Source organism: Chamaea fasciata, unplaced genomic scaffold (assembly GCF_029207755.1).
Source record: "Chamaea fasciata isolate MVZ Bird 193981 ecotype frontalis unplaced genomic scaffold, bChaFas1.0.hap1 SCAF_6, whole genome shotgun sequence".
NCBI lineage: Eukaryota > Metazoa > Chordata > Aves > Passeriformes > Sylviidae > Chamaea > Chamaea fasciata.
Window position 1 is genome coordinate 56,235,931 of NW_027094091.1, and position 27,237 is coordinate 56,263,167.

At 41.3% G+C, this 27,237-nt stretch overlaps 1 protein-coding gene across 3 annotated transcripts in view; it reads right to left on the reverse strand.

Moving 5' to 3' along the window:
* Positions 1 to 26,995, reverse strand: part of RNF150 (ring finger protein 150) — a 114,177-nt gene extending 87,182 nt beyond the window's left edge. For 2 of the 3 annotated variants that reach the window (XM_066186433.1, XM_066186431.1), the window contains exon 1: positions 26,530 to 26,995. In XM_066186433.1, coding sequence (XP_066042530.1) covers positions 26,530 to 26,995 — 466 coding nt within the window. The remainder of the gene's footprint in view (positions 1 to 26,529) is intronic. The other variant, XM_066186434.1, reaches the window with a different exon arrangement.
* Positions 26,996 to 27,237: the final 242 nt, after the last annotated feature.

Consider the following 27,237-nt stretch of genomic DNA (forward strand, 5'->3'; position numbering starts at 1 on the left):
CTGCCGGCCGTGCCCGGAACTGCACCCGCGGGGAAAGGGCCCGGCAGCGAGAGAAGGCGGCAGCGGGGTTCTGCTGCTGCTCCCTTTGCTCTGCTGCTGCTGGTTGTTTGCCATGCTATAGCATATTTCAGGGTCAAAAATAATTATGGCTGTTGGAACACTCAAAACTATGCCCTTAATTATACACTTATTTTGCCCAGAGATAAACACTTTTATTAAGAGTTTTGAATCTACAAGAAATGGACTTCTGAGAATCAGGACCATTCTCAAATGGATTTGTGATGTGCCTTTCAAAGGTCCTGAGTAGTCACTGTTTCTGCTAATAGAAGAGTTGCAGGTGCTTAGCATCCCTCAAAAAAGACTGAAGTTACATCCCTGAAGGCCATAGCCATTAACTATTTGCAACTTTTCATATTGAATTAGAGTTTGCAAAATAAAGTAAATCTCGCTAAAAGGAACATAACCTGGAGCAGTGATAAGCAACAAAACAACATGTTTAACCTAAACAAATGAAGATTTCCCCCTATACAAAAGGACGTGTGCCTAAAAGTTTGTTGCATTTATGTTTTTCTTTTAAACCAGCATTGAACAAATAGAGGAAACTACCAAACTTTTAGCTGACCTTGGCCACAGCAAAACCAAATTAATTCAGACACCTCATTACTTGATTCCAGTTCCACAGGACAGAGCAGTTCAGCAAGAGTGTTCTTGATGATTCAGTTTAGCACTGACCAAAAAGAACATTTATTATTAGCATAAGCAGGTCCCCAAAATGTGCCATTTCATCACTTGTAGTGATAATATGTGCTGCATGCATCTTACTTCCCCTTCTAAGGGATCACCAAAGAGCTGCAGCGTCCATAGGGAACAGTATGCCCTGTCCAACTATGCCCAATCCTACTAGGAGATTCAAGAATAAATTCTTGCTTCCATGGGTTTTGGTGAGGAACAGCATGTACAAGAACCTACGATGTAACTAGGAAACACACATTTATGTCATGAAGTATATGATACAGGTTTGGGAGGTTTTTTTTTCCTCTTGAAGCTGTGCTAACATAACTCAGTTATTTTAGCTGTTCCTAAAAGACATCATCAGTAATTTTCTGTGACACATTCTGCATTTGACTGGCTTTTTCTTTATTATTTTTTGTTCAAATTCTTAAAATATATTATTTCTTGAGTGCTCCAGTTGGGGGTGGGAGAAGATGGTAAATCTGAAGCAAGTTCTGCCCTCAACTTCACTTGTATTTTTCCCAGTAATTTTAGACTGGGTGCCAGTGACACAACACAGTCAAGCAAGGCACTGATTACATGGGACATGTCAAACACTCATTTTGTGAAAAACATATCCTGCTCTCAATTTGATTTCTCTATCAATAAAATACTATTTGTCATTAAGTAAACAAAATGAAAAAACAGCTTCTCTGCCCCAAGTCCTGTTTTAAATGCCTGAAAGGACCATTTCTCAGACACAGAAGTCAACATGCACTCCAAATTCTGACCGTACTAATCTGAAGCACTTAATTTTGTACCTCACTCCATCAGTGAGCATTTTCTCTACATTCTAGCAATCAACTAAAGTGAAGAGATAGACAGGATCTTTTTATGGCAAGGGAGTGAGTGCACTGGCATTCAGACAGTGAAGCTTAATCTGGAATTAAACTCAGTGAGCATGCCTTAAATGCCAGTTCCACTGCTCATTCACATTATTTTCTCTAAAGCTTTTTCCTCTGAAGCAAATATAATATGATTTTGAATCATCCACCAGCATGTCAGAGCTAGAGTTAAGTGTACTTGTTTTGCGTCAGTTTTTTTTTGCTGCTGTTAAGATGTGTTCTGATCATTCCAGAGCTAACTAGTGAAACCGTCCCAAAATAGCACTGTCAAGAGCTTACAAGGGCAGACGGTCATCTTGGCAATAAAAAGGACCTGTTGAAGAGCATTTTGTGTTCAAACAGAATTCTCAATTTGTGCTACACAAAGCACTTAGTTTGGTTTGGAGCCACAGGTGCTCAGCACCTGAAAAAAATTGTTCCTGTTAAACATATGGGGGAGGGAGATAGCGCGTCTTTCATTACCAGATTAAATGGCACACAGGAAAAGATCAACAGCGCTGTGAGACAGCTGAATTTCCTTTTAGTTCATGATCAAAATATATCCGACTGTTATTTTTATCACAGAGCCCAGATATGGATTATTTTTTCAGGTCTGGATTTGACAAAATGTCTGATAAATAATACTCTTACATACTTTAATCTATTAGAGCTATGTATTATTTTGTAGCTATTACATCTCATGTATTTTTCAAAAATATATTAGATCAAAAGATGGAGATCCATGGAATGAACTGTGTTGATTTAATCTATACATATTTTATTTTTTTTTTAATAGAAAATGCTCAGCAAACCATATACTTGCATGAACACAACAAAGCTGCAAGGGTATAGAAATGCATATGCCATAGTCGGCAGATGAGATTTCAAAACAAATTGCTTCTTTTGGCTATTGCAATAGAAATATATCCTAATGCTAATACTAAAATTTCCAGCTGCAGTGACAGCCTTTTTTTGTTTTACAGACAGCTTTAGTCTGCAAGGAATTTCAGAGAAGAGAGACAGATGAAGCTTTAACTAGTTCTTTTCAATAACTTGCACACCAAATTTTCTCAATCTGCAAGCAAAATTCAGTGATATCACATTTGGCAAACAAGCAAACAAATGAGGCGAGCTCTGTTCTAGCTGTTAAGTCTGGGTGCACCTTCAGTGTTCTCTCATCTTCACACAAGGCTGCAAAGGACAACTGTTCACTGCCACAATAATAGACACGGGCTCAAGCACACAGGCAGCCACAAGTGAACTTACTACTGAGAGACAATTAATATCTCTGTGTCAGCTTTTCAGATCCATGCAGAAAACCACGGCAGGCATGACTTAATTTGACTGTATACAGGGAAGATGTAATCAGTAGAAGATAATGCAGCATAGCAACTTCACACAATAGATATTTCCTCTGAAAAGCAAATGAAATACTTCCTCTGCCTACCTCTGACAGCAAACCGTGCACTTCAGGCACTGGTGTGTCTCTGGGACTGAGCCACAGTTTGTAAAACTCAGGACTATGATTAAACGGAGACAGAAACTTAGTATATTTAAATGCACAGCTTTCAAAATAAGAACTTTGTACCTTAAAATTGCATAGATTTGAGTGCAACAAATTAGCCCATCTGGCTAAAAAAGCAAAGTTTTTGCACAAGTAATACAGGAAGTTGCATGAGGTCATAAATATAAAAATATAAAGGAACTCAATTGTGATTCCAAACTATTACAACAGGGAATTATAATGGAAACACTTTCCTTTTAGAAACTATATTGTTTAAAATATTTTAGCTGTGTTTTTATCTCAATACTAAAACAGATACGTAAGACCTGGCAGCATTTTCTTTAACTCCAATACATGAACATTCTCTTGTGAGGACCTACTTGGAAAAAAAGGTTTTTTCAGGGTCGTATATACCACAGAAAAGTTTACTGACTTTGCCACCAGTTACACGATTTCTTACAGCAAAGTAATTGCCTTCAGAAATATAAGAAAAATGCCAACTGAAATTTTATTCCTACAATTAGGGCTACCTTTCACAATACTCAGTACTCTGATCTCCTCTATTTCAGAAATGTTAATACATAAAACAAGACTATTTTTCTTCAGCTAATCATAAACTATCATTTCTAAACAACCATAGAGCTCCCAATTAGCCATGTGGGACTTTCACCTATGATCAAGAGAGATGAAGTCCTTGACTGACAGTAAGAGTGACAACTTGAAGCTTAAAAGACACATTAAAAAAGTTACAAAAACCAAATACAGGGGGATTAAGGGAAGTTCCTTGTCACCCTATTGTACAGACAGCACAGTGTTGCAACTAGCATTGTAGTTCCAGGCAACGTGCAAAGGACTTTTGTGCCACAGGCTGAATTGATGTCAAACACATTCACCCAGAGTACAGTAATTGGAATTCTAAGAGGTTATAATTGGAGCTCTTGTTCATCGAAAATGAAAACCTATTTCACCCTATTGAATTCTGACAGTATGACATCTGCACATACAGGGAGGCTGACAGCTGTAATGTCAGAACACATCTCAGAGCCCTCCACCTCTGCACTATTGTGTCATTGTCATCTTTTTATATTTCACAGGGAAATTCAATCTCATTTTCCTCTTATTAACAAGTGTGTGATGTTATATTTACAAGCACTGCAGAAAATTAGGCGTTTGAGATTGCCCTACTCTGGTATTTTACACAGAGGAGCTGCTATTTAGGATTCTGCTTTCACTTCATAGAAATGCAACTTGCAGCATTTTCTCCCTTGCCTGCCTTCCAAAGGTTTCTTTGTGAGGACCTGACTGCATCATAGTCAGTGAAGACTTCAGTGGGAGCTAGACAAGATTCTCCTGAGGCATGAGTTGTATTACTGGTGCGACACCTCTGTTTTCTAGGTGAGAACTCCTTAAGCTGGCTTGCGGGAGGAAGCCCGGCCCTGATTTGTCACCGTGTATTGATCATGCCAAAGTTAACACCTGCACACACAGAGCAGAACTTCATTCCACAGGTCTAGGGAATGAATAGGTACTTCTTTTCAAAATATTGATTAAAAAAATACTCGTAGCAAATACTTAGCACAAATTATATTTCAGCTACTCTAGACCATCAGATTTCCTTTTCTACAGAGCATTATCAAACATTACAATGTGATAGTCCTATATGAGGCCATAAAGCTATGATATTTTTGCTAGATCACAAGCATTCAGCTGGGAAAATGGGAATGAACAGAAGTAAAATCACCCTTACAAATAAAATCTACTCATCAAACTGCAGTGAAACAGAAAAGACCTTAGGAAATACCATAATCTGCTCATGGTCTGGTGATGATTCTTGTCTTGAGAAACACTTCAAGTTTTTCCCTTCATAAGGTTTTCTACCACATCTCACATTCCCGCATTTCTCATTCACTTCTTTTTCCTGTTATGTGTTCTTTCTTTGGCAGCTCCTGCACTAGTCTTCTGGCTCTCCAAACATCTGTAGGTTTTTGTCATTTCTATTTCTATTTCCTCTCTTGCAGCACTCATCCTGTTTGGAGCTCTGAATAGCTCCAGAACATGCACGCCTGCCTTTCCCCGAGATTGTTCTCCTGGCACTAACAGATGAAGCACAATGTTGGCAACCAGCCTCTGATGAGTCAATGAAACTGTGTGAAACGATGGCACAGCACATAGAATTCTGAGACAATGTGCTATACAATGAGGAAACCTGGAAACTTGTGCTTAGCCTCCCTCAGAAGGCTTCCTGTCAAAGGCCCTCATACAGCAGTGCACTTGCAGCAGTGACCAGTTGGACTCGTCTTATGCCCAGCCTTAAAAACAAGTTGTCTTCGACTTGAGGCGGGACCACTTCAATCCTGTGCCAGAGAAAGACATCCCGAGCCAAGGTATGTGTACTGGACAGTGAACTGCACTCCTCACTAAGTTTAAACAAACTAAATAAACAACTGCCTTGAGCCATAAACAGTTCTCTAACAAGTAGATAGCAGAGCTGTAAATGATGCCTTTGACACATATGGCACTCAGAAAACTAATGCTGAAAGCAGAATAAGATCACGGAAAAGCTGTTTAATTATGCTTGTCTCTGCTATTAATGTGGTAACTAATTGTTTTTCTTCTAGAGACACAAATTATGCATTTTTCTTGCATTAAGATAAAATAATTGCAGACTGACTTCAGAGCAGACTAACAGCATAGCGGGTCATCAAGGATACGATAGCCATTCTACAGGAAGAGATGACCCTGGGGGAACAGGGAATATCATCGAGGCAGCCAACCAAGCCCTGGAGAGTGGGAAGCTGCAGCTGATATGACAGAAATGCTGTCAAAAACAGTATGAACAGCCTAAGGATGTGTGGCAGGGAAGGACCATGTCAAGAGTCTGAGGCTGGAAAGCTGGGGCACATTACAACATTACACTGACATACACACATCACACTTGTTCCAGGCCCAGGTCCTCTAACAAAGATATCAGATGGTTTTCCGTAGCTCAAACCATTTCAAACAACATTTCAGTGCACAAAAGATTTAGGTACAGGGCCTTCCTTTAAACTGGAAGTTGAATCCAGGACTGGGAATCCTTTCTCAACTGACCTCAGACTAGGAAGCCGCTAAGGGGCTTTGGAGCTTTGCCTGCACACTACTTGCTGTTTTGCAGATAGTGTCATAAAAACAGCTGCACTTGATGCTCAACATAAGATTTAATCCATATGCAGTTCCACCCTCCACTTTTTTTTGGGAACAAGGCCATTTTACAGAGTTATGGTCTTCCTCACCACGGGCTGCCATTCCTGCCACAGCACTGCCACTCACCAAGCCTTCAGCAAGGCCAGCATGGAACCAAGGGACTGCAGGGCGAATCAGGTCTGACAGGGTCCAGAAAAAAACCCAATAGTTTCTTTTTTAATTTTAACAAAGTCTTTTTGAAGCCCAACTCTTTTGGAAGAGCTAAAAGGCAAGCAAACAGCAGTATGGGAGTGGGAAACAAGTGGCTTGAAGAAAGACGAGGAAGGAAGAGAACAAGAGAGGATGGAGCACTATTCCCATCTTCACTGCTTTTCTGTAGAGCCTCCAAAGTTAGAACCATTAACTTAAAATTGACAATCAGCACCTCACAGCACCTGGCTCCTCACAGAGGGAAGTTTTATGGAGTGCACACGCAGGCTGTTTTAGAACCTGACGTGGTTTCATTCTTGTTACAGAAATATATTAACCTCTCCTCCTTAAACTCGATGTGCTGAGTAGTTCTGATCAGGAGGCAGATTTGTAATGCTAATAATCCTGCAGGTCCTTTGATGTGACTCCAATCTAGTAACTGAGCCTGTTAAAAGTCACAGAAAATACTTGGCAATCATTGAGCTCAATTAAATCATTGCATTTGTATTTTCAAATGCTTTTAAAGTAGCAAACTGAAGAAGGGAAGCCAGCTTCCTGACACATGCTACGGAGGAAAACAAAACAAAACGAAAAACCTCCCGTGCTTTTAACCTGGACTCATTGAGCTCTCGTTTATGACTCTCCCAAAGAGAGCCGCAGGCATCCTCACACCCAGCCATGATGTCTGTCCCAGCAAGCCTTAAAATTGGCCATCCTGGGTGAGTTCATGTGTACCAGATACATTGCACAAGTATCAGGGTATCAGCAGATGAAACACCATTCAGTGACTGGGGACGTGGAAAAGGAAAAAAAAAAAAAAAGGTTTATATTCAAATATTGTATTTAACATGAAATCTATTATTTCAGTAAAAGTGGAGGAGCCTGGGGAAAGACATTTGGTCCAATTATAGTTTGATGTAAGCATGTTTAATATAATTCCCTGGATTATTTTCCTCCTTTACAGGCATGTTTTTCTTGTTTGTTTTTTGAATTTACAAAACTTCAAATTGGTAGATTAAAGCAGAAATTTGGAATGTATATGAAAACGATAACATTTTTAAAATTAAATTACAAGAATAGCTTATGAAAGAAGTGAATACAAAAAGACTTCAGTTGAAAATGGAGGAAAATTTCTGTCTTGCTAGAAAAGAAAAGCAAACCAGTCTTGATGGGTGCTCAAGCATATAAATGAGTAAACATATGGAACCAAAACCAGCAGTTAGGAAGCTTAGTGGAGCAAGGTGCTGTAGGGATGGGAACGATCTATTACTAGAGTGAAGAAGATGCTGGAAGGTTCAAATCCACTCCTGGCACACTGTAAGGTTTGGCTACTCCACCCTTTTTGCATGTTTCTCCATTCTCATCATTGAATGTTACTTATTTATCCTTGTGAAGAAAATTATCCAAATCAAAAACAAAATAGTAATTGCTAGCAATTTTGAAAGTTACAAATCCCTCTTGCAGAGAGATACCATATAAAGGTTATAAGTATTGTATTAATTAATTGTGAATGCCTACTTAATTAAGCGTATTTGTTTGCTACCTGGACTCCTGTTCTGCACTGTGATCTTTAGTGTGAACTGCTGCTCATAAACACAGTCCAGTGAAATTTAAGGAGCACCATCTGGGTAAAAACATACACTGAGTAAGGCTGTAAATAGATCAAGCAAGTTCATTACATCCATGCTACGTGCCCACATGAGTATTTTCAGCATGAGGGCCTACACTGTAAAACTAATCTCTCACTTGCCTACAAGGAACCTTGTTGTTTTAGCTAAGGGTTTTACCTACAGATCTAAACACTTCTAACCGGACTTTTAAATTTCATGTCTGAGCTTACCAGGGAGTACACGTGTCCAGACGGAGAAGAACACAGAGATCAAAATCTGACTCATTTCTAATCAAGCAGTTGGAACAATATGGGGACAACATTTATTTCATTTTTGTTCTCAGAAACTTAGAAACTCTTCTCCAGATGGTATCTCTTGCTTTTAGTGTTCTGAAAAGCTGACAAATAGAAGGCAAATACCTATCCCCACTCTGTTACACCTGTGCATATACAAGCTGCAGGATTGCATTATGAGTTGTCTGTATCAAACATTTTATTTACATTGCAAGACAACACATTTTATTTGCATTATAATACCAGAAAGGTTAAGGACTCAAGTTTGCTCAGATTTTTTCTTTCCTCCCTCTCTCCTGGATCCTCCCAAATCAGAGAAGCAGACAGAAGAGGGGTTTCTTAGAACTATCTAAACAATTTTAAAAGCCCTATTTTTTCTTTTTTTTCCCATGTCCTGCAGAACTGCAATTGAAATGAACCCTAAAGCAAACCAGCAAAAGTACCACCACCATGCCACATGTGCTCAAAAATAGGGCTGTTTCTGTCTACATAGATCATTTATTGGCCAAATAATGATATGGGGTCTCTACATCCTAGGCTCTTCTGTGAATTCAGTATCTGGTGCGGGTTACCTGCTGGAGCTGATCTCCATGGAGAAAGTTACTATTTCTTTAGACACATGCATGTGAATAAGGACACACGGACATACACACATCTGTACCCCCAGGCTAAGGATTCATGCTATCTACCCCTAAACAGAAGTATTTAGATGCCTACATGGGAGTGATACACATAAATGGGTCCAAATCTGCTTTAAACAGGCGGAGTCCTTCCTCTGAACTTTTACAAGAATGTGGCAATGCAGCAATAAATTCAGAACTAAAATCCCCCTCAGTCAGAAATACATTCCTCTTAGCACATGCTTCTCAGGCAAATTCATGATGCTCTGGTGATGCTCAGTGTGTGCTGCACGTGCTCACATTTCTACAACAAAGCTTTTGTCAGAGTTATCTGTCAATATTTTCAGGCTTCACCAAAGAGTACATTTTTGTCCGCACTACAATTTGTACAGCTGTGGCTGATTTTGTATGGCTGTTTATATGGTTTTCCTCATTTCTCTCTCAGATTTAGGCATGCTCTGAGGATGATGAAAACAAAAGCACTTAACGTAATGCTGATACCACTGTGCATTGCTAATTAGATTCTTGCTTTTTAACGCTCAAATAAATATCCATGCAGATCTTTTTACAGTATCTGCTGATTATAGGAGTTTTCCATGCTGGATGTATCTGCAATAGATAAGGCAAAGGCTATATTTCCCCACTGAAATCTCATTATCCGAACATGTACTGCAGCCAGGAGGTTCAGAGTTTGAATGTGAATTCCACAACTCTCTAAATTACTTGAAACAAAAACTTTATATGACATGTTTGAGATTTAAGATGTTCAGAAACTAAATCATGCCTCAGATTCAGCAAGTTTTAGTACACAAGAAAGAGCTGAAGATGACAAGGGATGAACTTAAGTTGCACAGTTGATTCCAAAGCAAGGTTTGTTTTAAGCCAATCTTCAATAGTAGCTTCTAGTTATTCCCTGAATAGGCAGCTCAGATCTTGTATCATGCAGTTTCAGATACTTACATGCTATTTCACATGCCTGTTTCCTCTCCCTTAAAAAAACAACCCAAACCAACCAAAAAACCAGAAACAACAAACTAAACCAGACCAAACAAACAAACAAACAAAAAAAAACCAAACCCAAAACCCCAAAGCAAAACTAACAAAACCCAACAACAAACAAAACACACACTGCCTCCGAGGGAGGAATAGCAGGCGTAACTATTGAAAATTTTCCTCTGCTGGTAATATTAGTGCTTCTCATGTATTTCTGCGTTCGGATTGCATCAGAGACTAATTCAGCCCATAGAGAGAGAACATGAAATGCAGGTAATTCTATTCACCTTGGTTCTTGTATGAAGCTTATGTTCTCTCGCCTCATGTACTTTTCTGCCTTGGATGACTCAGTGTCTATATATGAGCAGATCAGAACTACAAGCTGAGATAATGAACTTCAGCTACCCTGTTATTTCCACACGCAATCACCTATCTGAATCCTTCCTTTGATTTCTCATGCTTTTATGTAATTGCAACATTTCGGTTAAGCATTTCTGTGCATTTGGTATTTCTGTCTGAATTTAGCCTCCTACAATTAATCTGGATCAAGGAGAAGGGCAAGACGTCTTTAGGATACAGCAGTGCCTATACTGAGTGAGAGACAGAGATTCTCTCATTAGCAACCACCTTGATTAGCAGAGAATTTCACTGCTGAAGACTCACAGAGAGGTTAAACAGTTACAGATATCCAAAATGAAGGTGCAGTGAAAACTGAAAACAGCCCATTTGCAGTACAAAACGTCATTCAGAATCTTGTAATCAGACTCTGAAAAAGAGAGAGTGATCTGAAGAATGTTAGAGAACCCAAATGAGATTAACGTAGCAGTGGTTTTGAAAATCCCACAAGCTCTCAAAACAGACCAGCATCACTCAAAACACAATATGCATGTCAGGAGGAAGGCAGTGAAATCACCATGTGGTGTTGCCTACACTGTGGTCTCTTCAGCTGAATGGTATTTCTAGAAAACTTATGGGAAAAAAAAGAAAAAAATCACCAAGCAGCCATGTATTTTAAGATCTAATAACTAACCCTCTGTCTGGAACAGATTCAGCCCATATTAAATGCCATCTTAACTTGGTCAGACAGGAAGTAGTTTAGAAATTACCTCTGCTAGGCTTAATGTGGATGGACCTCGTCTCTGTCACTATTTCTATGACAACTGTCCACATTTATTCGGTATATAGATGGATAGCACAAAACACAGATTCCACTCCTTCACTGGAGACTGTGAATGCTAATTTTGAGCACTTTGAGCATTCTCTTAACAACCATCACGGAAGCACTTCCCTCGTGATGAAGCTGTCATCATTGCCATTCCTTCTAAGTACACCAGTTAGTGAAGAAAGGTGTGAAAACCATATTGCTCTTGCTCTCCAAATTTAGAGCAGGTATTTTTGCAGTGCATCCAGCCAGTACCTGCTTGAGATGCCAGAGATTTTATCTCTACTATGACTTTTGCCAGGCAGCACCCTCTCTCCCTGCCCTTGGAGACAAGCTAGCAGGGATGTGCATCTTGCACATCAAGCTTCTCAGCCCCTTCCTAACACAGCTCAAACTGTACCACAGCACCCAACTCCTTTCACTTCACACAAAAGCCACGAGCCTTGCAGGAACCAAATTTTAGCCGTCAGGAAATTTCAGAAAAAAAAAGTTTTGAAGCCCACGGTCAGAAATATACATAAGACATGACCCACTGTTCTCAAGCTTTTCAAAAGGTAAGAAAATCAACTTCTACTTATATCATAAATATAACAATGACTACATATTTTATCCATTCACTTGAGGCCAGGTGGACCCTTTGTTAAATGTGCTGGAGAACTCACGTCAGTTAATAGTTACAGGTTCAAGGCACTCACAGGCTGACCCATCATTTTAGGCAATCATAGAATTATCTTAATGAAGCTGTGGTGTTGTCTGATGTCTTGCTTGAATCCAACAGATGTGCACATTTCATATGAAATGCTGACTGTTGATACTTCATTGGCAATGCTGGTGAAAGCCTGGTATTAAGTCTCTTGGTGGCTCTTCTGTACTTGACAAAGTGTTAAAAATTGCGATGGCAGCAGAAGACATAATGAGTTCAGGTATTTATTTTCCTGATTTTACTATTTGGCAATGAAATCCTTAGGAAGGTTTGCCATTGACTTCAGTATGGTTAGGATTTCAGAAGTGAGGTTACAAATTAGTGGCATAGGTAAGTGCATTTCTGGACATCAGCAATCTCAGAATGCTTTTTCTAAAGGAAAGATTAAGGAGTTCTCAAAAAAAGAGTAGTCTCTTCACTGCTAAAGCCTGGAGGTGCTTCCATGCTGTGAATATTATCCATTTCAGTGATAGGGACATTGCCATTATTAAAGATGGAAACCAAAATGAAATTGTAATTACTTTTTCTTAAGTTGACTTAATATCGTGCACTTTATGAATAAAGACTTAATGCATTCTCAGATCCTGAAACTCCTGCCAACAAGCGAAGACAACTGTGGGATAACAGCATGAACATCAGGTTTATTTATAAATTAATCAAACCTGCAGTAATTCACTGATGGATGGATTCCAACTCTGTTTTATTAAACAAGGAGGTACAGGAGAAGGCAAAGTAGGGCCCAGGCCTGTGAAGAGCACAGCACTCAAAGATACTCATCACCTCCACTCACACAGGCCGTTCACATTGCAGATCACAGAACATCTTTGAGGCTTGTAGTGATAAATACAGATTTGCAAAGCACTGAAGACACTGCAGAGTCACCTCAGGTATTCATTAGTACTTGTGTGTCCTGCATCGATATTTGCCTGGTCTAGCAAGAGTTTCTGTGAAGTTAACACAGTTGTTGTGGGGTTCCCATATGTACTCAAAGGCTATTAGAAGTAATAATTGCATTATTTCCAGGCAGAGACCTTTAACTATATATGGCAGTTAGCATTTTAGGAATGTCTAAAAGAGGAACATCTGTTAATTTTACACTTCCCTCCTCCTTGGTTACAGTTTCCCATCATCTCAACATAACCCAAACAACTCTCTAAATGGCTAAAAGTTCTATCCAAAACTGATATGTACCACTGGGAACATTAAGGAAACTTGTCCTGAATTTCTCAAAGCAAAATGAAGCTGACAGACTGATAAGGCCACAAGGGAGGATGCAAAAATTTATCTACTGGAACCAAAACTGCATAACATTACAATCCTTGTTCCCAAACTGGAATGGCTGTAAGGTAAGGAGCTGCTGTGTATCAGATTGGCCTTAGATATAAATGTATTTCCAAATTAGCCGACTCCCTGATTAACAAAGAAATGCTATGTGGCTATTCTAAATTACATGAACTCCTCTAGCTCACCTAGCAAGTACAAATCACTGGCTGATACACATCTTTAAGCCATCTGCAAATAACCAAACAGCTGTCCACGCTTCCCACAGCTGTGATTGTTCCTCTGCATGCAATGGTGACAAACATCAACTAAAACAGTGGAGAACAGACAGCAGCTGGGTTTGAAAGGGTTTGGGTGGGCAGCTTTTCCACAGATGCAAGGGGCACAGTGTTCACTAGAAGTTGAGAGGCACCTTTTGCTTCTTAGTGTGATGCACATATGGCTGAGAACCCAGAAAGCAGGAGCCAAATTATGTGGAGAACGGAGAAATAATTAAATCATCTCTTTTAATCGATATTTATTAAGCACTTCTTTAGTGACATATAACGTATATGTATCTTATTTTTGCAATTTCAAATAGAAGTGCTTATTGTAAGGATCTGGAGCATCCACAGTCCTGTAGGAGGGCATAAGCTTCACCTGAGACGACCACACTAACATTCTTAGTAATAAGCCTCTGGGCCATGTCAGACACTTCTACATCTTTCATAGATGACATTTCCTCACAGAACCACTTGCAGTGACATTTAGTCAGGGTGCTCAACTTCCAGTCCATTCTCACCAAGAACCACATGTGAGCTTAACTATAACCATTTGTGCAAACATTTTCCTCAACTGGGCCACGAAGCGTTCCCCAAGTTAATTTAATGTAATGTAGACATTAGAAATAATTTTAAAATACCTGCTACTGAGTTTTATGATAGCCAAATCACTAGCTTAGTAAAGTGAGAAGTGGTTTTCAAGTGTTGGTCTCGTTTGCGAGGAGGAGATTTTGGGAGCTGCTGTATTAGATGAAGTGAGACCCCATTAAAATTGCCTCCCTGCTATCATTACTACCAAGGAGACTACTGCTTTACATATGCGCAGTAGCTCCTGTTTTGTGGCCTAATCCACAACACGTTTGGCTAGTGAGAGCCAAAGATAACAGCTCTGATAGAATTCGCTGAGTCGCCTTTGCATTGGCAAAAAATATTCCTGGTTAGTGGCCAGAAAATGAAAAGACAACAGCTAATTCAACACAGCATTGGTTAAGAACTAAGAACAGATTCTACACTTCAAATGTACATGGTACTCAACAGGAGATATTTTCCACTAAAATTCAATGCCTGCTTTGTTATTTTCTGTAAGTCTAATAGCAGAAAGATGGTTACACAAATTAGTTAATGGGAATGGAGCTCTTCATTATTGCAGAAAGAAGTGATGTCATGCATATTTAGAAACCAGATAACAGCAATTCTCTGGTACCAAAAATTTCTTTGCACTAACAACCATTAGAAGCCATAATTTTGGAAATAAGTAGCTACGCAGTCATATTTTTGTTTTAAAAATTGTCTGCGGATTCTCATAACTTGCATCTCAATAAATTCTGGTTATTAGACTAGGATAGAAAAAAAAGGGAGAAAAGAAGGCTGTCTGGGTATTCAATAAAGAAATGAGAATGTTTCTAGACGGAAAAAAAAAAAAAAAAAACAAACAAACAAAAAAAAAACAACCAAAAAAACCCCCACCAAACCCTCACTGACACTGAAAAAAGGATTTTTCCTGTGCATCTTCTTAAGCAGGGGTCAGTAGGTCAGGGGAGTGCAGATGACAGATGAGCTCCCTGAAGAATCAATGTGCCCTAGAGGATCCCAACTGCCTGAGACAGCTCATGGCTTTCACAGGCAGTCAAGCTGTTTGGTGGCTTTCCCTATCTCATTTACCCACGGATCCAGCAGGGCAGCATTCTGGGAGCAATGCAACCTGCCATTCCCAAACATGCAGAACTGCTAAATGCAACAAGAGAAAAACATACAAGCTCAAACTGGAGCTGACCAAGAACCTCATCATCTCAAGGAATGATCCCCCCACCTGCAAAGGCAGCAAGGAAGGGCTGGGACAAACAGTGTCATCCCCCAGGACAAGCAGTGAGGCAGCAAAAAAGGAAATGCCAAAGATCATGACAGTGGGTGCCAGTGAGAAATGGGAGTCAGTGCGGAACTGAAATGAGGTTTAAGATATATGGATTGGTCAAAGACATTTCACAGTCTCTGAGAGGAAGACTTCCCACATGATGGGGAGACCACCACCTATTTGATGGCTTTTATTTTCTCATCAGCATGAATTCACCTCTCCAGGATTCAGGTTCATCCATGTGACTTTCATCTAATGGCTATTTCATCTGTTTCTCTGGCAAAGTGAATTATGGTACCATCAAGTTTTGAACTGTGTCATCCTCACCTGTGATAGCTTTGCTGCTCTAGGTTGTGTTCCATCACAGCATTCCCTTGAGCTGGGTTTCAACAGTTAAATAAAAGTTTTAGAAGAAAAAGGCTTTTACATCTCTCACGCTGCAAGACAAGCTTCAGCAAATGGTTGGTTGGTGGAGGCTTATAGACACGTCTCTGCATTTGCTAACTATCTTCAGACAGAAAAAATAGAAGTAGCTCAGACTGTTTTTATTGCAAGTGCCTTATCTTGCAGTTTCCTTCCTATGAGCAACAGTCACAAAGAAATACCAAGCTGACATTGGCTCATCCCTGTCACACAGCTAAGGGCTTTGCAGAGATCCTGTTGTGAAAAGCTGGTGCTTCACTCCATAGGGTTTATCTCTGCCCATTGTGCAGAGCTTCTGCCAGAGCAGTTTTGAGTCTTCAAGTGTGGAAAAGAGCTGGGTGGTAGATCCAGGGAAGTACCCGAAAATCACAAGAACTACTATGAACACCTTCTCCAACCTTCCTTGCACAAACACCACCACAATTTCCCCAGAGAATGGGGTATTTTTACCAGGATTTGACATTTAGAGAACTATCCAGTCCCATGCAAATAACATTAAGGTATGGGCAACCATTTAGGAAATTGTACCATACTACAAGCCTGAATTTATTTCACTTGCATTGACAGCTACTGATCCCCGTTATGCTTTTGTGAGAGCAATCTTTACCTCACACTGAGTATCCTTCCTGTATGTATCTAGACACAGTGCTGAAATCTGTGAGTAAAGACATGCAGCAAGAGCTAAAGACCCTGCACAGCTTAAGGACTGCACCGCGGGAACTCAGAAAGCTGCTGTCACACAGTCACAGGGAAAAGAAATTCAGCATTGCAAACCTGAGGACAGTATCTTTAAATAATACTGATGATGATCAGGTGCATGCATTGATTCCCAGAGAAAAGTGAGCTGGGAAGAAGTCGGGTCTGTGCCCTGGAAGGGAGCTAGTATCTAAAGCTGGTAGCAGCTGATTAAAATGTAATATATCATCAAAAAAACTGAAAAGGGAAACCAAACTGCTTCTGAAACTGAAATTCAGAAACACAAAATATTTACTAAAATAAAATTTTATTCAAAACAGACCTGTAAGATCTGTTTCCAGAGAGCAAAAATTTTCCAAAACAGTTTTCTGTTGAAAATCCATTTCACTACCTAAGAAAAACAGTTCTGCTAGAAAAATTTGCCATCAGTTTTTTCTAGCATCCAGTGTGGGGGGAAACTTAATCTTCTTCCATAAGAGCACGGAAGAGAGGAGACCATAATTTAGTCTTAAGAATTCACAAAAAAAGCTTGATGGCGTTCAGCACAAACCCCTTCTATGCACAGCAAATGTGCTGTGCCTGTCACTCTTCTGATGACTTCCCAATTGTGGGTGCCCTACTCCTCAGAGCTCACCCGGAGTAGCAGACAGCAGATGCTCTTTAAACCCAGAGTCAGCTGCAAGGGAAAAGCCACCAAAAGAGCATAATCCTGCCCTGCTTCCTCTTACAGTCAATGCTTATGCAAAGCAAATAGCCTTTGGCTCCTTTTGTCAACCTGGTAAGGAGTGGGCAGAAAGGAAAAAAAAAACCAAATGAAAATAGTACAGATGAAAAACAGGTGCAGAACACATAAAAGGAAAGGGAAGAAGGCAAGAAAAAAAAAAGGGTGAGAAATTGAAGGAAAAGATTTATTGGAAGCAGGGATAATAAAGAAAAAACCCCAATGAACCAAAGAGAAAAAAAATTAGGTAGAAAATAAACAGGGTATAGGATTGAAGGAAAGATAAGGCAAGGCAAATACATCAAAGACAGCATTATAAAAAGACATAATGTATTTTACTCAGCTCCTGATTTTCCAGCATGAGAAATTTTGATAAAGTGTTTAGTAAAGGTACGGGTTTGATGGACAACCAGATGGCACTTCAAACACATGGCCACATAAAGAGCAGTAAGAGACCAGGCACAGAGATTACACAATCTTGCAAAAGCTGCCTCTGTCAAGGAACATGATAGTGGCAGGTAAAACTAGGAGACAATAAGCATATAATAAAAGCTTAAAAAGGCACAAGAGGGGAAAGCATACTCTGGGCAAGTATAAGAAGCAATCACGAATGTGACTGCAGCATCAGACTGTCCTGTTTTAAAGACTGATTTATTTTTGAGTACAAACACAGACATGTACTAGAAATATAGCCGAAGATTTAAGATTCTCTAACACAGAGATTTTTGAAAGGGCAAAGGAAAAGCAGAAATAATTTCTGTCCTCTAACAGAAGCTAGTGAAATAGAAAAGGAAGAATAGGAGCGTTTTAGCTAGCATCACAGGATGTAAAACCAGAGAGATCTTTATCAGATACTGATAGAGAATCTTTGCATAATTGGAAAACGCAAGAAATCTTTTATAGTGAAACTTGTCAGACACACAGAGCTTTGATCCTGAGGATCTGGAAATGCTCTGCTACTATGCGAATAACAATTAGGTGCAAAAGCTTCTCAAGTGCTCCACAAATCAATTTAACCAAAACAATAAAACCGTAGAGCGTATTGTGCTGGGTCTGAACCCAGGCAACCCACAACACATACTCAACTAAAGCTGACACATTTTACAGCAAACTCAACATTAGGCATAAATGTTAACTAAAGATAAAACTACCCACTAGGCTCTGGAGCCCATTCTGAACATGGCCGGGTAATGTCAGCGACATTCAATGTAACATAACAGTGACCATGCTAAAAAAACAAAAGAACTTTTTGACAAGGACTGCAAAATGAAATGACAAATAGAGGAGCACAGTTTAATGATGTGTGATTTATAGGGCTGGAAGCCAGAGATTAATGTGATGTATAATTCCCTTAATAATATGATACATACATTATCTGGTGAGATGTTCTTACAATGACTTGCAAAAAAGGGATGGCTTGTGAGGAAAGACTTGAACAGTAAGAAGCAAACCAAAGAAGGGAGGAAGGCCAGGATATGGAACAAATTACAAGGAAGAATAAAATCCTATGTCATTAAGCCCATTTCAGTGACAAATGATGATGGTTCATAGACAAATATGTCAGTAGTAAGGGGCTTGAAAGTAGTAAGCGTTTTCTTGGCAGAAAACCATACAGAAATAACTGCTTTGTTATGGAGCACCCCACTGCTGAGGTCCTCTTTCATGATAAAGGCTCACAACACTGTGGAATAGAAATTCATTTTTAAAAGCTATGTCTCATTAAGAATGTAGCACAAGGGAGCACGTGCCAACCCACCCTCTTCCATGTATCCCTGGAGGAACCGCATTCCTGGGCAGGTGTAACGTTTCCAGCTATGTTTAAGAAGTACATAAGACATACTCAAGCCAGGACTCTATGGAGTTACATGGTTGCAATTTTTGTTACCGGGGTTTGGGAACTAAAAAGATACACTGTTTCTTTTCCTTCTAATTTTGTCTCAAACTGAAAATACTTTTCCAATTTACAGGAGGACTATCCTGTACATAAACACAGTTAAACACAGCAAATTCGAGACCAAAACTCTGACAGACCTTTAGGTCTAGCAACATAATTGAATATCAGCACGATTATACTGTCAGAGGCAAATGAACAGGCACTTCACTTTATTGACATTATTTATTGGCCACTCTTGAGAGGAAAAAGAAATTAACAATTATTTTAAAAAGCTATTATCTTTTAGTAGCACAGAATGAAGTATGCTAGCTTTTCATATTTCAGTGTGGAATAGCAATAAAATAAACAGTTTATTTTTTTCATTGTCTCCTTCCTTTCTCCTCAGTTTAGTCTTCTAAGGTTTATTTCAAATAATTTATTGAAGGGGAGACAGAAGGTAGAGGATGTCCTTGTTAGGCCTCTTCTGTAAAACACAGCTGCATAGTATTGATGTTTCATGAGCAAACAATACTTACAACCTATCTACTAGAACTGGTGAAAGGAGAGGTGTTTCCCACCATCTGTTTCTGAACTAAAAAACATTGTTTCCAGGAGTCGGTAAGAACCCAACTCAGTAATTTTCAGCTGGCTGAAGAGCTACTTCTATTTATACTGATGTGGCCAGTGCATCAGATAGTAGATATACAGCTGGTGGGTTTAATATGGTGAATCTTTAAAGTTAAGGTTTCTTCTAAGAGGTTTGGGGTTTCTTTTCCCGGTAACAGAAATTGTAGTTCTCAAGAGAATTACATTCTGAGATACTACATCCAAATGCACTCATGAAAAGCAGGATACCCCGAGGGGTATCCCTGACCCCTGCTCATCCCCATTCAGGATCTGGTCAAACTGCAGTGCCTGGCCTGAGGCTGAACCATCCAGACTTCTTTTCCAGAGAAACCAAAACATTAAGGAGTGAAATGAGGAGAGCACTGGTCATTAACAAAGTCTGGGATCCCATCTCACTACAGAATAAAGACCCAGCACAGTAAAGCCTGTTAGCACACAACCAGTTGCAAGATATTTTGCCACTTCCTTCTTCTCCCAATTATCATGTAGCTCCCCTAGCCTGTGACATCCAATGGATACAGTTGGCTTTTAACCTTATCCTTCAGCTGATGTGCTTTTGAGGAAGGTATGTGAATTTAATATTACTGCAAGATAGAGTATTACTAATTAACATCTTCCTACATTTTGCATCCCTTGCCTCAGGACCATTCTCATACAGACTGCATTTGTTTCTGAAGCACCCCGAAATTCTTCCCTTTGCAAGATGCTAAGCAAAAAGCACAGTGATGGTAGTGGATGGTAACACTGTAGGAAGCAGCCCTGCATTAGTGAGGTGGCAGATTACATGGACTACTCAATCTTTTCCATATCTGATTTCTATGAGTCAATGATTGTATTGTTCACCCCCTTCTGCACCGAAGGAGTCATCAAGTGACTGTTACTCAAATGTAGCTGAAAGGGCAGAAGTGGGGCTTGTCTTGAAATGAATGCTGTTTCTGTGCAGGTTAGCTCTGCAGAAATTATTGGGAAGTGGAGAAGTGGTTGGGTTATCCCTTCATAAAGACCTAACTCTTCATCAGCCTGGCTCGTGGTGTACAGAGGCAGACGTCACTTGAAACTCAGTCGTCTCACATGACAAAGTACCATGAGCTCCACCAAACAAGTGCTGCACAATAATGGGTTCTTTTAGGCCTCTGCTTACATAAGAAAAGTAGAAAGTGTCCTCTTCTCTCACCAGGGAAAGATTCAAAAGAGTGTCAACACTGAACTAGTTAGTTTTCTCTCCCTTTTTGCTGAAAATGTTCCTGACCTCTGTGATGTGAAAGGAAGTAGCACAGAAATGTGCCTGCACCAATTAGTGAGCTACACTAAGCCACAGACTGTCACAATATTCTAATAACCCAAGCTAAGATATACCATTTTAAAGACAAAGTATCAATGGGACCAGGACAAACCACTGCTTTCTCAAAAGCAAGCCATTCTCCTAAGCACTACATACCAAAAAGAGGCACTACACATCACCAGACAGTAGCTAGTGTGGATGTGGATACAGTTTTGCTCCTGAGGAAGATTTTCTTCTTGCTGTGTCACTTCCTGCTGCAGAGATCTGAAGACAGCACTTGTACGAATGTCACTGTTGCAGTGAATGTTGCAAATGTTGCAGATAACCAAAGCAGAAATCTAACTGCTTTTGCGATCAATAAACTCGGAGGATCAATGAAATCTTCAATGAATCAATACTTCACCGCTTTGTAGGGAAAGCTGTAGCTTATTGATCCAAAGCTCAATGGACTCAGTGTCCTTCCACTGTCTTTCTTCCCACTGTCTGCAGTGGGCTCTGAAGGACACACATGACCCAGCGGTGAGGATGAGAGATGCAAGACTCAACAAGGTAAAAATGTCTCATCTAATGACAAAAGTCAGTGCCCCAGCTGAAGTGGCCGCTCCAAGCTGTGCCAGGGACTAGCATTGTTCTGTTTTCTAGCCCTTCAAGGTCATATTAATTCCTTTCAATTCAGTTTGACCTGAACTAGTTACCTAGAAGCACCAAGTGCCCTCTCCACCTGGCACAGCTGAACACACGGGCAGTAAAGCCGTCAAGAACCTCTTCAGAGCAGAACTAGCAGCAGAAGAGTGGCTCACCAGGGAATGAATGCAGTGGGACAGCCTGTCAGCTAGAAACCCTGACTTTTGGTAAACAGAGAACTAGATTTTCAAACACTGCAGAAAGCCAGGCCTACATGAGCCCTTCTGAGTTCTTAAGGATGGCAGGATATCCCAGCAAAGCCTCAATGGACAGGGCTCAGAGATGCACTAATCTCCATCTCCCTCCCCCACTGAGTGAGTTTCTATTAGGAATCAATCTTGGGTGACTGGAAAAGAAAAAAATTATGGCAGACTCTGGAAGGCTGGTATCTTCAGCCCTCCACTAATTCACACTTATCCATATGTAAATTCAGTGTGAATGCTCTCAGCATATTTTCCTCATTAGAATTCCACCAAAGTTTAGGGAAACGATTGTTTTAATAAGGAAACAAATGTAGCTACAGTACTGAATTAAGTCTGTAAAGAGAAAAATCTTCAACTTCGGTGTTTAATTTGCACATCAGTACAAATCTAGAGGGTGGCCCAAAGCCCAAACTATTACCAACACATCTTAAAATATGTAAAAGGCAAGACTAGTCATTGATCAAGGAACAGAAATCTGAGTACAAAGTAGGAGACTGTTACTGAGCTGAATGCTCCCAGGTTGAGTCAGGCTCCTTTCACAGCACGTGCATAGGGACACTTCAGAATTTTCAATGGGATGGCCATGCCCTCCTCATGCAGTCTGGCACAAACACCCTCTGCACTTGAGGGCCAGAGAGGGAGGGGAGAAGTCAGAATCATCTTGGACCACTTACGAGATTCATGTCTCAGAGATACAGCTGCTATTTGCTGCTGTGTGTATGAGCCACCGCAAAAAAACCCAAGGCATCTGCCCTTTATTGCAAAGGGGTTGTCAGAGGTGAGGCATGTGACTTAAAAGTTTGTGATGGGATGCACTGGAAAAGCAGAATATGGAGAATGCAAAACTGCCTGACTAACATATGTTCCTGGTGCAAAATACGTAGGATGCAATTTACTTCACATATTAACAATATCCACTCTGTGAGATAATCTGATGCATCCTAGAATTCCAACTGAATCTTAGAAACTATGTAGACTATTACAGATTTGGTTTTTACCCACACAGGAATCGTGTATAGTCACACTTAACAATCCTCCCTTGCCCCAAGCACCTGAGAGGTTCCCAAGTTAGAAATGGTCCAGGTAGGTTCCTTCAAATATGAACTGTAGAGAAGGAAGTTCTCACCTTCTGGAAGGCTCTCTTACTATCTCTACTCAGAGTCAGAGAATATGTTAGGATATGTGCTACAACAGGTAGTAAGACTACTGCAAATTAATACTAAGTTATTAAATGTAGACACAGTGGCTGGGGCCTTTTCAAACCTAGATAATAGCTAATTTGGTCTGAGGAAGAAAAAACTTCAATGAGAAACCCCAGCCAACCCCATGGATTATTCTTCTGGAGAAAAAAAGAACATCCTCTATATTATTAAAGTACTTTTCTGCTAGGAGAGCTGATCTAGGAGAAATGCAAAGCACCTGAAATAAAAATTCTAGATGCTTTTTTTTCTTCTCTGGTTGGAGCCTACTTAGTCAAAAAGCAAACCAAGTCATACTCACAGCTCCTATGCCATCCTTCAAGCCAATAAAAACAAAGATGCCAGTTTGCACAGGCTGTAGCAGATGATCTACAAGCTAAGGACATCCTAGCAGGAGAATCCCAGAGCTCCACATTTCCTGTGAATGCAGATGTCATAACTCCACCTCATCCTTCTGGGTGTGCAAGCAGTGACCTCAGTACAAGCTCCCTGAAAGCCAAGGTTTTCCATGGGGTGACGGAACTGGTTCAAACTGCACACTTTGTGCTGTGTGGTCTATAAACAAATCCTGGGGACTCACATTTTAAGATTTCCACAACAAGCTTGGATATAATGCTACCCTGGTTTTGATTTGGGGGTGGTGGGAGGGAGGTCTGTGAACACTCCTTCAACTCCACACACAGTATCTTGCTACAGTTGCCTATAGATTTCAAAATCAGGAGGCACCACATGAGCAAAGGGTCATTGGCATGCACTGTAGCAGAAAACAGGAAATATAATTAAACATAGAGCCATGAGGTAAGATCTTTGGCAAGAGAAAGACTGCCTTGGGAAGAAAGTGGCAAGGGCAAAGCACTATGAAATGGCAAAGTAATGTGGTTAAGGCAGGGAATGAAGCACAGGGACAGAGGAAGAAACAAGGGTGAGAGGAGCAGAAAAGGCAGCACAAAGAGGTAAAGTGACAGAGAAAGAAGGCAAAGCATACAGAAGAAAAGAATGTATGTGAGGGAAAAAACCCCTTAGGAGTAGTGTTACTCTTAGGAGTAAAAGTCATTTAGTAAGGGCAGAAGCCACACTGTTATGCAACAGGATACACTTTCCTGTATAGGAAGAGTTTGTTTAAGCTTCTATGAAACCTCAAAAAAAAAAAAAAAAAATCTGTGGGAGGAAAATAGAAAATAAAAAGGGAGTAACATTGTATTTCTTTTGACTTTTAAATTGCTTTTTAGGTCATATTTCACCCTCCCCTCTCAACCTCCAAGTATTTTCCAGGATGGAATTTTCTTCTTCCCACTCCAGGATTTCGCGTGGGCAGAACACTGCAGATGCTGCCGAACTCAGAAACCAAGAAACTGATTCATTTTTCCCTTGAATCTTGCGCTATCATTTAGACTGGGAACAAGCAAATGTCAAAAGCTGCAAGTCAGAAACTTGCAGCCACAATTTTACACAGCCTGACCATTTCGCTTTGTCCCAGAGTAACAGTGGTACCAGAGGGAGAGTAAAGTTCTGAATCCCTGCTAGATTGCTAAATATCTAAGAATAATTATTTTTTCTTCTGTTCCATCAGACTTGTGCTCTAAAACTCCTCTCAGTTTTGACCATGCACAGAGGATAGGTTTTCTCTAAGGTAAGCCCAACAACCGTCATTGAACTTTGGTGAACAAAAATCCTTAGAATGAAGACAACCTCGTCAAATCAATGAGCAAAGTCCTTCAGTCTCACTGACCATGTTCACATGTCCAGATTAATTTCTGAAAGTTTCCTTTCATTTCAGCCTCTGATGCTGTAACAAACTCACTGCTAGGTATCAATTCAGTACTCAGGATTGACAGAACAAATCCTGTGGAATCACACGACATAAAAGAAGCTCCTCCTAGGATAATTGATACTATGTTCATATTTTTAAAATCTGAGGTCACTTTCAGTAAGAAAGTTTCCTTCCCTACTTCATCTTAGACTTTAAAACAAACCGAAGCTCTAGCATTTTAAAAGGTTAGACACATTTTTTACTCCCACCGTTTCTTAATAAAACACCATTTGTGTGGGAAAACAGCTTAGTGCATACTTTAAAAACAGGCAAACCATTAATTAATCCAACATGCTGGCACTTTTAGAGAGGCTTACTAGAGAAGGACAAACTATGTTGCATCTTAAGTTTTAAAACAGCCTGAGCATTACTTTGAGGGTGCCTAAGTATGCCAAGCTCCTACTGCTTTATACTTCTTAGTATATAATCTGTGATACTTAAAGTAGCAAGAAGTATAATCTGAACAGCTGCTAAACCATGGGCAGGTTACAAAACATAGTTTTAGGAAGCTCAAGAGGTTGTGAGTTGCTTGTCTCACAAAACCAAAGGAAAACACTAAAAAAAGCCCCATCTTCCATCAACCCTACCAAAGAAACACTAATTTGCCCAACACAAATGGTTAATCTCTGAAACAGGCTGGACACAAGAGGTTCCAATATCGCCGCTTTTGCATCAGCAGTATTTTAGCACTATGGTTAGGCAACAAATTGCTTCTCAGCACATCCAAGCTAGCTAGTTTACTGTGGAAATTTAACATGTCATTAGAATAACATCCTGTTTTGCAGCATTTCTGTGTTTCTATTTACCCCAACTCCACTAAGATTCATCTGGCATGAAACAGCTGGGCATGATTAGTTACTGGATGGAAACCAAACTGAGATTTCACAATAGGTGGCATTTTATCTCCATGGCATAGGCAGCTGGTATAAAAGACAAGTGACCCCGGCAGAAAACATTGCCGCTAAATATAAATCTAGTGAACTGTTTTTAAGACATTATTTCAGATCAAGCACTGGTACAGAAACAGTGGGGGATTTTGTTGTAGGCATAAGCCAGGGTTTAGGTTATTTTGAATCACTGGATTTTGACTGGGTTCTAATTGACGAGCACATGTTGGGACCCGACCACCCATGTGCTGACACTGCAAGCACAAACTCCACCAGAACAGACACCTGGGAGAGTGAAACACTCCCCCCACCCCAGTCCTGGACAACACGTCTCATGTTCTCACCAAATCAGACACTCGACATTCCAACTCGATCTCACAGCTTTTACACTATCGCAGCCAGAACTGTGGACACCGTGTTCTCTACTTTATTGCACCTCCTGATAAGCCTGCACCACAACACTACAACTTCTCCTCTTCCAAAGCTCTCAATCACACTCCACCCCACCTGCCAAAAGACCCTCAGGACACAAGGAAACACCGGTGCCCCACAGTGGGATCCGCGTCCCATTCCTCGGACTAGACCCAAACTTCGCATGTCCCAAACTTTTCACCCCCGGACACCGGCGAGCATTGCTACGGATTCGCTAGCAGCACATCCATCCTTTGCCATGGCAGCATGGAGAGGAGCTCCATGGCCCCCACGATGGGCACCCACCACCCAGCGACGCCCACAGCCCATCGTGCTCCCCATCAGGAGGTGCGAGGATACCTTCCCGCAGTAGCTCCCACCCCAGGCATGCGGGACGGCAGAGCGGGCTGGAGAAAGAGGTCCATCCGTCTGGCCCCTCAGCACAGCCCTGGGGGTGGCGCGGCTCACCTGCGTGGGGCATGGTGATGGTCTCGTTGGCGTTGCTGGAGCCCATGTTATAGATGACGACGGCGGAGGCGTTCTGGGCGGCGGCGTGGCGGATTTTGTCCTTGTAGGTGCAGTTTCCCCGCGGGATCAGGGCCACCCAGCTCTTGCCCGGCGCCGGGGCGTTGAAGCGGGTGCCGGGGTCGCAGGCGAAGACGTCGGCGGGCGAGGCGGAGACGGCCACCTGCCCGCGGGCGTCCTGTTTGGGCGACTGCTCGCCGTAGCGCCCGCACTCGCTCTTCTCGCTGCGGAGCTCGGCGCTGCCGGCCGCCGGGTCGGCGTAGGTGATGTTGACGAAGGCCGTGTACCACTCCTCCTTCTCGGCCACGGTGAAGTCCAGGCACAGCAGATGCACGAAACAAAAGGACAGCAGCCATGTTGAGAGCGCCAGGCTGCGGCACGCTTGGATCACAGACATTGCCATCTTCATCTGCCGGCCCCCCCGCCCTCCCGCCCGGCCGCCGCCGGTCCGTGTGTGCGTGCGCGCCCCGAGCCGCCGCTCCGAGCGGGGCGGCGCTGCTCCCGCCGGCGCCGTGCGGGACCTGCGAGCGAGCGAGCGTGCGAGCGGGGGAGGGGGCCCTCCCCTCCACAGCCGCTGCCTAATTCATGTCGGGGCCGTTTGATTTCCTCGGGCTGGCCCCGTCTCCGCCTTCCCCTCTCCCTCCTCCCTCC